Source organism: Lissotriton helveticus, chromosome 2_1 (genome assembly GCF_964261635.1).
Source record: "Lissotriton helveticus chromosome 2_1, aLisHel1.1, whole genome shotgun sequence".
Classification (NCBI taxonomy): domain Eukaryota; kingdom Metazoa; phylum Chordata; class Amphibia; order Caudata; family Salamandridae; genus Lissotriton; species Lissotriton helveticus.
In genome coordinates, this window is record NC_136059.1 from 1,005,969,763 (window position 1) to 1,005,983,001 (window position 13,239).

The 13,239-nt window shown below is 47.4% G+C and overlaps 1 protein-coding gene across 1 annotated transcript in view; it reads left to right on the top strand.

The window, feature by feature from the left end:
* LOC144818406 (annexin A1-like) overlaps positions 1 to 13,239 on the top strand; it is a 212,207-nt gene that overhangs the window by 23,135 nt on the left and 175,833 nt on the right. Inside the window, exon 2 of the mRNA XM_078675779.1 lies at positions 1,886 to 1,970. Within this exon, the coding sequence (XP_078531905.1) occupies positions 1,886 to 1,970 (85 nt within the window). The remainder of the gene's footprint in view (positions 1 to 1,885; positions 1,971 to 13,239) is intronic.

Sequence of the window (13,239 nt, forward strand, 5' to 3'; positions counted from 1 at the left end):
TTCCTCACGAGAAATGCGCATGCGCGGCCGCCCGCGCATGCGCATTAGAATCCGAAATGGCGGCGCGCATCGCGGGACGGCGAGAGGGAGCCCCGGGGATGCGGCAGACAAGGTAAGTGTTTTTAAAAGCTTTTTATGCCTTCATTTATGTATTTAGGGAGGGCGGGAGGGAGGCGGGTGGCGGCCGGCTACGCCCTGTGTGCGGAGCGCCCGTAGTGCCGCCTGGCTACGCCGGCTACGCAAAATGCGTAGGAGACGGCACTCCGTGCACTCCGTGCACGGAGCGTATCTGGCCGCCCAGGGTTAGTAAAATCCTAATGGCCCAAAAAAACTGGGCAATCAAATTAAGTGGGTGAAAGTTTGGGGGAATATCATGTCAAGGATGTCAGGTCTAGGTGCGGCCAGTGCAGGTATCAACTAAATTAGCTAATGTTTCCACCTGATCACAGACCACCCTTTCAGGTGTCTGCAATAACAGGACCAACAGCATTGTAAAGCTGGCTACATTCTGAGCCGAGTGTCCAGCAACACTACATCTGAGTACTCAAAGTGCACATTGTTTTCATAAGGCCACAGACGACCTGCTGTGCGCCCCAGGCACAGCTGTTACAATATGCTTTACTCCTAGTGGTGTACATACACCACCAGGAGTGCTGGGTTGTAGCCTCCTTGGCTCAAAATGTTTAGTTGTATTTTCGGAATGGGTTTTATTATTTTATTTCAGCCCACTTGCACTGGCACTTCTCTGTTTTCAGAACCAGCTGGAATCTAGTATCTGTACCTGCCCTCATGATAACCCCTTGGTAGTTTCATGGTCTGAAGTCTTCAGTCAGGAGCAGCCTACAGTCCTCAAGGTAGACCAATTTCTCTGTCTGCCCTCCATAAGCTCCCAAGTCATTCTTCCACTTGCATATTGCCTGTGTGTGCACCAGGGTCTTCGATTACTCCTGCTAGGGCAACCACAGCCAGGACCAATCCACAGAAATCTAAGAGGACCCTTTTTTCAGAGCCCTCAGCAAGTTCTCGTTCACTTGGCCCCAAGGGGAAGTGAGGAACTAGTCCTACTAGTTCTGGTATTTAGCAGATTTGACATTCGGCTTCACTGGCGGCAGATCCTTGGGAAAAAGGACTTTCATACAGGGGGTACCCTTTCAGAAAGAAAATGGAAGAGGAGAAGACTTACTCGGTGTTAGCCCACCATGATTATAACCTGGATAGAAAGGGTCGAAATGCCCTGAAGGGTGTTTCCAATGTGTAACCAGTAGTGAAGCTAGGCCATTCCCATACACCCTAAATGCCCAATTGAGGGCAAATGGGATGTGCATCTTTTTCATACGCTGCTCCCCCTCTAACTGAGGCTATTAAGAAAAGAAGCAACATATGACAGGCTGATGCAGTGGTCCAGAGAAGGGTGCAACACAGCCCTCACAAGAAGGAAAACTTTGTGCTTTCACTCATCAAGTTGTGAAGAGGAGGACTTGTTGTGATAAGTAATATTATAACCTTGGTGAAAGCAGGATGGCTGAGAGAAAAGTAGAAGAAATCCTATGTAAACATGTCACAGGACATCAAACTCAGGGTAGTTAAGATCAGGAGAGGATCAGAAAGGAATAGACTGCAAAGCACCCAATAGATTAGTAAGAAACAGACGAGTATAAAAAACTGCAGCCTTATGATGACTTTTAGTACGTGAATATAAAATTAATTGTATACTTAGTCCTACTTTGGTATATGGGAGATCCACTGCTAGTAATGTGCTTAATATTGAAATGTTATTTGATTCAGGGTCACATACGTAGACTGTATCATTCAAAGAATACTGATTCAACTTTAATTTAAGGATTTCAAGGAAACTAATTATTCCTAGAAATTGTATATTTTATAGGCTGCTGCTGGACCAGTTAAAGGATCCCCGGGTTTTAATGCTGCTGCTGATGCTGCAAATCTGGATAAAGCCATCAAAACTAAAGGTATGCTTGAAAAAAGGGAAAGAACGAAACATCGTATTTAATACTTACGTGTCCTGTTCATGTTGTGCCTCTTAGCTGAACTCAATATGAGATAGACAGCACACTTATTTCTGTTTCTGAGCCCAAGGTCAAATTCTGAGGCCGATTTAAATAAAAAATCCCCTGGAAGGCTACAGGCATTTGTATCTGTTTTTGGGCATCTTGGACAATTTGGTATTAGAACCCGGGCCGGGAAGGCGAAGCTGGACCTGATGGGGGCCTGGTTAAAACGCTGTCCGGAAGCGGGAGCACTCCCCCGCCCCCATTTGCATGCCGGCTCGTCCGGCGGGGGCCAGGATTGCCCCCCCTTAAAGAAAGCAAACCCCCACCAATCAGGGGGCGAGCTGGTCAGGCGAGGGGGGATAAGAAGGGGCCAAGCTAAACACATGATTTTCGGTTGATTGATATGATTGATTTCGAGGTCAGAGGTCGCGCTCTGATTAGGACTCTCACTCCGCTCTCTCTCCCCACTCCTCCAAGGTGCTTGGCCTGCGTTTCCCTGGCTTGACAGGGGCCAGGCTGCGTGCCAAGGAGGGGAAGGAGCAGGGCTAGAACCACTACCCAGCTGGCTCCTCTTGGGTGACGGCCTGTATTTCCCTGGCTTGACCGGGGCCAGGCTGCGCACAAGAGAGGGGGGCAGGATGAATACCTGAGAATTTTAAGGGCTTTCCCCAGACCCACCTAGGTGCTGGGCCTGCGTCTCTCTGGCTTGACCGGGGCCAGGCTACGCGCTGCTGTGGCGAAGGGATGATAGTCCAGACACTGCGTGACTGGACCCCAAGGCTGGACCTTCATTCTCTGGCTTGCACAGAGCAAGGCTGTGCTGAGGGGGAAGGAACCTAAGGGCGAGCACCTCTACTAGACACTACGGTCAGATGTAGGACCACCAGATACCACACCCCTGATCTGCTGAAGAAGTACAACGAACTGAAAAGACAGCTGAAGACTCAAATAAGCCAGGACAGAGGTGAAAAATGGGAAGCAGCTACAGCCAACCTGAAGGACTCTGACACTTCTCTCTGGAAAATGACCCGACGCTTGACTGGAAAGAAAGAACCAAACCCACCCGTACAAGGAAAGACACACCTGGCATGCAGCAACAGAGACAAGGCTGAGGTCTTCGCCGAGACGCTAGAGGCATCCTTCAGGCCTAACCAGGCAAGCAAACTGGCAGCAGAAGTTGTGCAAGAGTTAACTAAGCACCACCTGGAGCACCCACCAGAAACAGAAGCTGCAACCATTCAGGAATGCTCAACATATGAAGTCCTAGCCCTGGAAAAGAAACTAGAAAATGGCAAGGCTCCAGGAAAGGATGGAACAACAAACCAAGCCATCAAGTTGCTCCCAAATGCTGCAGTGGATCAACTTGCAGAGATATTCAATGAGTGTATGCAGCACCAGTACTTCCCCATGGTTTGGAAAGAGGCAAGAGTCGTCGTTTTCCCTAAGGCTGGAAAACCACTATGGGACCCTGCAAACTACTGCCCCATAAGCCTGCTATCCGGCCTATCGAAGCTGTTCAAAAAAGTTATTCTCGCTCATCTCATTGACTATGCATCAAGTGAAAACCTCCTCTCCAAAGAACAGTTTGGGTTCTGGAAAGACCACTCAACAAATCATCGACTTCTCAGAGTTGTGGACATCATCAGCCATGGATTCAACATCCACAAGTCTACTGGAGTAGTCTTTCTGGATGTAGCCAAAGCATTTGATTGAGTATGGCACAATGGACTGCTTTACAAACTCATCAGGCACAAGTTTCCAAGCTACCTGGCTAAGCTGCTGTCTAGCTACTTGTTAGAACGGACCTTCCACATGGTGGTACAAGAAGAATGCCCTATTCTCGCTGGAGTGCATCAGGGATCAATTCTTGGACCTTTCATCTTTAATATATTTACAAACGATATCCCCACAGACTTAAAGAAGACTGATCTTGCTCTTTACACTGATTATGTTGCAGTCACCTCCTAATCCTTCAGCAAAATAGAAGTGGCTAAGAACCTTGAGGTATCGCTCAGCAGACTCTCTGAATGGTAAAGCGACTGGCAGATAACCCTGAACACAGGCAAAACTACAGCAACATTATTCACCAGAGTTCTGAACAGGAAGCATCCACAAATCCTCCTCAATGGAGAGGAGATCAATTGGGAAACAAACAGCTTCTACCTAGAGGTGACTCTGGACTCTAAACTCATTTGGAAAACCACGTTGAGAAGACCTGCCAGAAAGCAACAACCAAACTGGCTGCATTGTACCCACTCCGGAAGACCAAGTTGATGCCCATGCAGAGCAAGGTGCGAGCAATCAACGAAATAATTTGACGCATGCTTCACCAGTTTGGAGTGGCTGCCATCCGAAGTATTGGCAAGACTTGCAGAAAGTGCAGAGCAAGGCCTCACGTATTGCAGTTGGGGCTTCTCGCTTCACAAGAACAGCGACCTAGGCATTGAGGTGCTGGACAATCATCTCCGCAAACTCAACAAGAATTTCTACAAAGGATTGGATCAAAAAGAAAACCCACTGTTTCGGAAACTTGTCGATATCTCTGCAAACCCATTTGACCGCTACCTGCGTCCCATTACAACGATGAACTTGTTAACTGTAAACAGCGGCTAAAAAACAAACCTCAAAATAAATGTGAAGCAATGAGGCTACCACCTCAGCATCCAAAACTCATCACTGTCAGAAGGCAAATGCCTCGGTAGGAATCCCAAACTCTTCACTGTCAGAATGCTACCGTCTCAACAGGCATCCAAAACTCATCACTATCAGAAGGTACTTGGCAGACAAAGACAAGACTCTTGAAGAAACTTGCTCACATTTCTGCAAACTCAACTGACCGCTATCCATGGCCCATCACAGCGCTGACCATGTGAACCAACTTAAACTGTGACAAAGTGTCACAGATCAATAAGAAAACTGAAACAGTGACAAAAAAATCTAAAAAGAATGTGGAGTAATGAGGCCACTGCCTCGGTATCCAAAACACAGAACTGTCAGAAGCCATGTGACAGACAAAGAGAAGACCAAGACTTAGCTAAACACAGGCACCCCCGCAAGAAATGAGGAAAAGAATCAATGGCAGCGGTGACGAGATCCAGGCCACAATCGTCGGAACCTGGGGTGGGGAAGCCAAGGGACCGTCACGCAGGACAAGCTGAATGGGCAGGCCTTGCAACAGGGAGGGGTTGGTGCAGGCGGTGATGTGCCCGAAGCCTCGTTGGGGCATAAAGCAAGGTGAGCAATGGCGTGAATCCGGGTCCGCCGGAAGCCAATATGGGCAGGTTGGTGGGCGGCGTATAGTGTAGGCTATTATGCCAAGTATTGCACTGTGTAAACCTTCCTATTCTCAGCCTATGCCCCAATTTCCAAGGCGCTCGAGTAGTATCCCCTTACTTTCTTTAATGAAAAGATGGGATGCTGTGTAGAAATGCATCATGTAGACGAACCGCGTATTAGAACGTGGACATAACCTAGTTAAACAGAAATCGCAATGCCGAGCACGCTGCATATTAACAGAATCCATTTACATTCCTCCTTCCCTTCTGAAATGACATGCAGGTAACCTTTCAATGGGTGAATTACTTCACCAAATATATTGCCAGCCGAATGCCAAGATGCGTATACAAATGAGTATAATTTATAGTGAGCTGCGCTATCAGAACGCCTCTCCAAAGTGATTCCACGGGCTCCATACAGCTGTCGTGGCATTTCAAACAGAGCTTGTGACCTTGTTTAAAACAAAAACAAGAAGGAGTACAGCATGACGTCAGGGCATTAAAAGAACCAAGAGGGGCCTGCAAGCAGGGCCGGACTGGGAACTGAAAGCAGCCCTGGCAAATTTTGCCAGACCAACCCCCGTCTGGCACGTAGCGAAGGAGCGCAGCGAGCGAGCCTGACCGCAAATAGGGAGGTTGGGGGGCTTCTTCCCCCAAGAAAATTTTGGAAAACAACAGACCAAAATGGTGAATTTTGCAGCACATTTTTCATTACATATTCAATTGTATCAACTTCCAAAGCACAGTAAATAGTAGCTGATGACCTTAAAGAGCATCAGGTTACCAAGTGGGGGAAAAAAGTAGGGGAACTGTGGGCGGAAAATCAGAGGGTGGGAATAACGCAAGGATTGGAGTGGGCAGAGCCAGAGGTGTGGCAAGAATGCGCAAACATCCCATTTTTTTTTATTTGTTTGGCATTTCACTGCCCAGTTTAATCAACCAATGAATACACATGATTATTTAAGGTCATAATGAGTTATTGACATTAAAATACATTCACAAAGTGGGATATGCTTCTAATCACAGAATGTCCAAAATACTATAAAATGTGGAAGCACAAGCCATTTGTCGCCGAGCCATGGAGTTATTGTCATCAGCCTTTCTCCCTTTTTCTACAACAGCAGTTCAATCATGAATGGCAAAATATCCTAGTTTGCAAATGTTTTCTATATAATCATGGCTCTGCCGTATTTGCCTCATATTGCAAGATCTGCTGCATGATCCAACCATTTAAACTAATAAATTGTTTAAAGCTCAAACGTATCAAAAGTTAATAAAAAATGTGACTTGTGTTGCTGCGTAGTGGATGGCTTATTGCAAAGGTTGACTGGTCACCTTTATCACTGCTGCATTTGTATGTTCCACTGGTACTAGTGAAGCAACATTTTTCCAGAGACATGTGTACAAATATCAAAAATACTAAAATATCAGAAAAAATACTGCGTTACGCTGCAGCCTTTTTTTAATGCATAATTTAGTCAACACTGCGGCATCATTTTGTCCTCCTTTGCTGCAAGATTCCTGTGGTCCCAAAGCAGGCAGCACATGTTTTTGCATGAAGCAGAGTCCCTGTGAAGTTTGGGAACTTGGGGGCCGATTATGATGGCGGACGGACCTGAGTCCGTCCGCCACCATAGAGTAGGAGGGAACCTCCGCATGGCCTGCGGAGTTCCCTCCTGTGCAATTAGGATGTGAACGCCACCCTGGCGGTCACATCCTTTATTTTTACCATTGCGGCGGGTGCGGCTTCAAGCTGCATCCGCCGCAATGGTAAAAATGCATACATTGCATTTGTATGCAGAAAGCGGCAGGCACCGTGCGGTGCCTGCCGATTTCTGCATACAAATGCAGGGGGGTACCATAGGTACCCCCATATGCACCCCCCATCCCTCCTTCACCCAGGGGGCCCGCAACGGGCCCCCGCAGTGAAGTTACACATGCTTTTCCACGGCAGAAAACGCGCCGCGGAGCAGCATTTTTCACAGGCCATCCTAATATGACTGACGTGTCTGAGAGACACCATCACCATATTAGAGCTTTTCCGCCGCGGTTGTAAGCCAACTGCAGCGGAAAATCAGCGGACGGAAACCAGGACCCACCAGCCATCCTAATGTGGCGGTGGGTCTTTGGTGGGTCCGCAGAGCATTTTCCGCATCCTCCGGGCCGGCGGTGGCTTCCGCCGGCCCGGAGGATGCGGTAAATCCTCCATCGTAATAGGCCCCTTAGTCTGGTGTGCATGCAAATCCTGCATTGCCGATCCCTGATGAGTTGCAGTAACTACTTCTGAAACAAGGCCAATGGAGGTACCTATGGGTGAGGCAGACTGCCCTCAAGGGCAGGGCCGGCCTTAGCACTGGTGGTGCCCTGTGCATTAATGTTTGTTATTGTCCCCCAATGACCACCTTCGCCATGGATTCTCCCACTACCACCCTTTAACAGTGCCCCTCAAGTCACCATAACCACACTCTCTCTCAGATGCATTTAGGATAATCAAACACTGGGGGAAAAACATAATGCTCTAATTTATACCTTGCAGTTTCCATGCAGCACTTAAATGACAGTTAATAGCTCACTGTTCTATGTTAGGATTTTAACTTATTAACTGCAAGTAACAATAGGATCTCTCTGACAAAAGCAGTTGCCCATTGACCTATTTACATTATGTGCACTTTGTGATCTGCATGGTACATGTTCTTTGCAGCAGGCATATTAACCCTCTGAGCTACCTTTCTATGAGTGAAAACTTCCACTAGACAAAATTCCTATCTCTCTCTAGGAAGAAAATTAAACACCAGAGTCATCATGAAATTTTTATTGATGTTGAAAATTGCTGGAGGCCAGGAAGGAGGCAGCAAGCGCTTTTAAAACTTTAATATACCTGCAAACATAAGGCCTCCACCCAATGTCAGCACCCAGTGCGGTCTCAAGGGTCCTGTGACCTCAGTGACAGAGTCACTGTTGTTCTAGGGTGTTCTGCTTCATAGGCCTGCCGGCAAGACTGGAGGTGAACTTCAGTATGGATTGTGGTAGACAAGCCCTGAAGGTTAAACCACACTTGCCACTGCTAGGATCCACCTGCTGGTGCTAAGACACCAAGGCTTCTAAGGTCTTGTGAAGCCTTCTAAGGTCTAGCATGGGATTGTGCTCTTTCCGGAGAGTGTGTGATTGACTTATTATTAAGGATGAACCTGGTTCACCCGTTCCAAATTCAGCAGCTCTGGCCATAGTACCACATCCTCTCCCCCACTGAACACCATCCTGCCCCACTGAGAAAAACTCCCACTGCCTTCAATTACAACCCAATTATTGCCGGCTATAAACACCTGGATGAGGCTCAATTTAAATGACGCACTAGACAAGAGCAATATGTGGCCTACAAACAAAAAGAAAAACTTCCTGGAAAAGCAAACACCCATAGGGAATGAAAAATTAGGAAACCATGTGAAATGTAAGTAGGAACAACATGGTTAGCTTTGCGCTTTTACACTCACTATTCAGAAATCTGTGAGTGCTTTTGCCTGAAAAGTTGAGGACATGACTACAGGGCCCAGAATAGACCTATTTTAAAGTCCATTGCTTATATCCTTACAAAATGTAAGCAGTATGGTAAAAAAGACCACATCCCTGGACGCAGAGCTGCAGTACACATTTTGTTTTCCAATCCATACATTGCAGTACCTCCAGGATTGGTGAACTAGTTGCAAGCCCAGGGAAAACAAAGACAAGAAAACAAAAATAGCGCTTCACTGGCAAACTCTGTAAAAGTGAAGCTAATGTGTTTGGGTGTAAATAAAATCAATCTGGCAACTTTGCGACCACTCTGTCTTACTTTATTTAGTTATTTTATCATATTTTTTATCTTTTAGTCCTGATGCTGCACCTTAGAATTAAAATAACAGAAAAATATGACATTTCCAGCAAAAGTGTTTTTCTTTTTTGGATCCATTTCGCAGGGGAGCAAATAAAAGAAAGGAGAGGAAAGAGACAGGGGACGCACATCGCACCGTGATCTCGACTGTCAATCAGCGCTGCACACTCAGTCCTGCGACTTTCAGTGTCAGGGCCGGGCTCCGCGTCGCGTTTCAGGCAGTAGGTGATAATGATAAACCCTTACATACATTCAAGCTATAAAATATCACTTCTTTCCTTGGAATAATTGACAACGAATCCACATGCCCCAAATAATGTTTGCTCCGTTTTTTCCCCACATACCATCAGATTAGGCCTCAATCTGATGGCTTGTGCAAAAAACTCATTGGGCCTGTGCATACATTCATTGGCCGTTCCCCCCCACCTGCAGCCCCTGAGAAGCTGAGGCAGCAATCACAGTAGGCCACGATTAAAGTAGGAGAACGAACAAAGCAGCCAGCCAGCCAGCCTGCATTAGCTTAGTTCAGTTCTCCTACATTATTTGCGGCCTGCTGGCCTAGCCGCCCGCACAATGCGCACCAAATCAAAAATTGTAATCATGATGATGGTTGATTCATCATCATATTTGCAAATTTTGATTTATTGCCTACACCCACTACGGTCCTCCTGTGAGAGGCTGAGCTGAGCGCCCAACTGTTACTCAGGCCAGTGAGGCCATCGGTCCTCGCGCCGCACTGCTTGCTGGCACCGCCCCCCGCCCTGCTCACTACAAGTCACTCACAACCACAATTACAACACAGCAATCAAATAAAATTGAATCCACCACCACCACTGCGCAAGGGAGGCGCGACACGACGCCCGCCCAATGGCAACTGTGCCACCACCATGAATCATTAATTGGTGCCGGAAAAACTCACCTGCTGTTAGAGGTGGGCTACGGCTAGCCTAGGAATAATTAAATATGGCCGTTTGCAAGCCCCAGTCAAGTGCGCACAGTGCCTCTGTCTCAGACAGCCGTCACTCCTGATGCTGCAGGGCAGGCAGTCATGCACACTTTTAATTGTGCGAGGCCCAATGCGCATGCGGGAATGACATCAGCCACACCTTAGAAAGTCATGCAGACGCGGCGGAAGAGGAGACAGTTCATCATTTTGTGCCCTGCGCACAGGCACCTCCTCCTCCTCCTGAAATGTTGGGTTGCACACCGCACAAGTCAATCAAGCTGTGCTGTTTTCCCTGCAGCTGCAGGCTGTCCACTCCTGCACCGCGGAAGCTGAGTGAAGACACGTCGGCAGACACTACAAAGGGAGCGGACTCGGAGTAGCAGTCTCAGGAAGTCTGATTGACTGTCTGTCTGAGAATGACACACAGACTGTCAGACTCAGACAGACAGTCAGTCAGACTTCTCTCTGAAGTGACTCACGTCACTCACGGTCGGACCGAAAATCTACCCCAGCAACAAAACCGCCCCTCTGTTGGAAAACTGGCAGCCACCCCATCCAGCCTACTGGGGGATTGCCCATTGCCCGAAAGTACCAGTCCGGCCCTGCGCTCGTTATGATAAAAGTGCCAGCGAATGGCAACATCTAGCGTGACTGCTGGTGTCGAAATGTATGCCGTGCAATTCACAGAATGCATCATTTGCTACAAGCGATATGAGCGATCTGAAGGCAGACTAACCCTCAGATTCATCAAAGTCCCGTTTTGCAAGTCCTTAATAGCGATTATTAAGGAATCGCTATTAAAGACTCGCAAAACGGGATTCATGTAGAAATCGCAATAATTATAGCGATTTCTTCTGCCTCCTTATTTGCGATTCGCTAATTGCGAATCGCAAATGAGGAATGGCATTCCCATTCATTCCTATGGGCCTAAAGGCCCATAGGAATGAATGGGGAGTCATTCCTTATTTGCGATTAGCAATTAGCGAATCGCAAATAAGGAAGCGATTTCAAGGGTGCCAGGGTGTCCAAAGGACACCCTGTAGCACCCCTGAAATGCTCTTGTACACTGGTGTTGCGCACACACATGTCCAAAGGACATGTGTCTGTGTAACATACAACTTAGAAAAATGCACAACAGTGCATTTTTTAAAGTTTTCGCTATTTACCACGAAGTCAGACTTCGCGGTAAATAGCGGCCCCAGATTGCAAAAATTACTTGCATTTAAGGAATCTCTAATTGAGATTCCTTAAATGCAATTACTCGCAAATTTGCGATTCCTACAAATGCGATTTTTGCATTTGGGATGATGAATCCCAAATGCAAAAATAGCGCTCGCAAAGGGCCAGATTCTCAGAATCTGGCCCTTTGCGAGCCGTTTTCGGCTTGATGAATCTGGCCGTAAGTATCCTACCAATTGTTTTGTGCTTTAATCGGGGCACAGTGGAAAATGAGCAGCTGCCTATATAAGAGCATCAGGAGTTCGAGACTCCGCTAGGATGTTTGCTAGCACCTGGTTTACGAAGCAGCAAAATAATAGGGCTGCTGCTGGCTCGAAAAGAGCCATAATTCAGCTCGAGACTCGTGTTGGGTATTGGCAGGGCTATGTCGCTTACCTTGCTTTGGTCACCGATACAGCGTAACGGAGCAGATGGGTACATCAGACCCCATACAGACCCTCCAGGATTTCGCGATTTCGCGGTTTGCCGCAAAATCTGCACTTTTTGTAAAAATGGCGGGATTTTTACAAAAGTGCCCGCGAAATCTAGGCATCCAGACCCCTTTCAAGGGGGTGGGGCCGGTCTGCGGAGGGGTGATATGTGTGTCTTACATTTTGCAGTGAAATGTTCTGTTTATGTTACATGCAACATCTATAACATCTATAAAATAGTTTCTTTTTGATCAAATCAGGACCTTACATATGAGAAATGGGAGAGTAATTTCCTTATGCTGCTAATTTACTCTACCGCTCTCCGCATAGGTCCACCAGGAGAGCCGGAGTCGAGAAACACTGAACTGGCAATTAATTTCCAGTCGTATTCAGTGCATGCAAATATAGCTTATGTAGATATCCGGAAAATATTAAATGGATCCGGGACTCCTGGACAACGTTGGACACCACTGATTTAACACATTCTCTAAAAGGAGGCATGTGCGCCGATAGACATCATGAGAAAATGAGTAAAAGATATAAACACAGCCGGATCTGGCCATTGCCTTTCATAGTGGTTCATATGTCCTGACAAACACCAGGAAATCCAATGACCTGAGGCACCTGCATCCATGCCTTTATCTGCTAAAGATTGCCGAAACACTCATTTAGATGAAATGACGGCCTGCACACCATGCCTCCATCCGAGGATGAAACTCTGCTCCTAGGTTATCATCACTACTATCATTAGTGGCAACCTCCGCTCCGTGGGGAGCCTGGGGAGAGGCCGCTCTGTGGGACCCTCCAGGGGTGCTCTCTGCTGATCCCACGATGGAGGGGAGAATGATGGCTCTTTCGAAGAAAGCCGTGTCTGTAATTACAGGAACATTTCAATGCAGCTGCAGACCAGGGGATCCGTCCCTGCCGGAAGCCTAACTCTGCCGCAGCCCTTCTGGGGGTTTCCTTCACTCTCCTGGCTCCTGGACGGGCCCTTGTCTGGAGACATGCACTGCCCGGGCCCCTGAGGGCCCTAGGGGGGACTTCAGTGTCCGCAGACAGCAGCAGCTTCAGATAATTCCAGGACAAGAGGAAAACATCAGTGCCCGGCGGCACAGGCGTCAACGCACTACCGACCAACACACTGGGAACAACACACACAAACCATAAAACACACCAGGGAACAACACACACAGACCACAAACACACCAGAGACTAACACACACAGACTACAGACACACCAGGGACCAACACACAGATATCTGTGCATGTTGTAGTAAAAACCGCCAAATAAAATGCAGCTAAATTGCCGCTAAATTTCCATATTTTTGCCGCTAAATTTCCATTTGTGTGCCGCTAAATTTGCTAATCCATGCCGCTATATCCTGGGGGGTCTGCCCATAGATGCTGTTCTGAGCACAGCCGTTGTTGAGGCCAGATCCAGATTGCTAGAACTGCTGAAACACTTTAGCGTACGAACATCCCAGTGCTA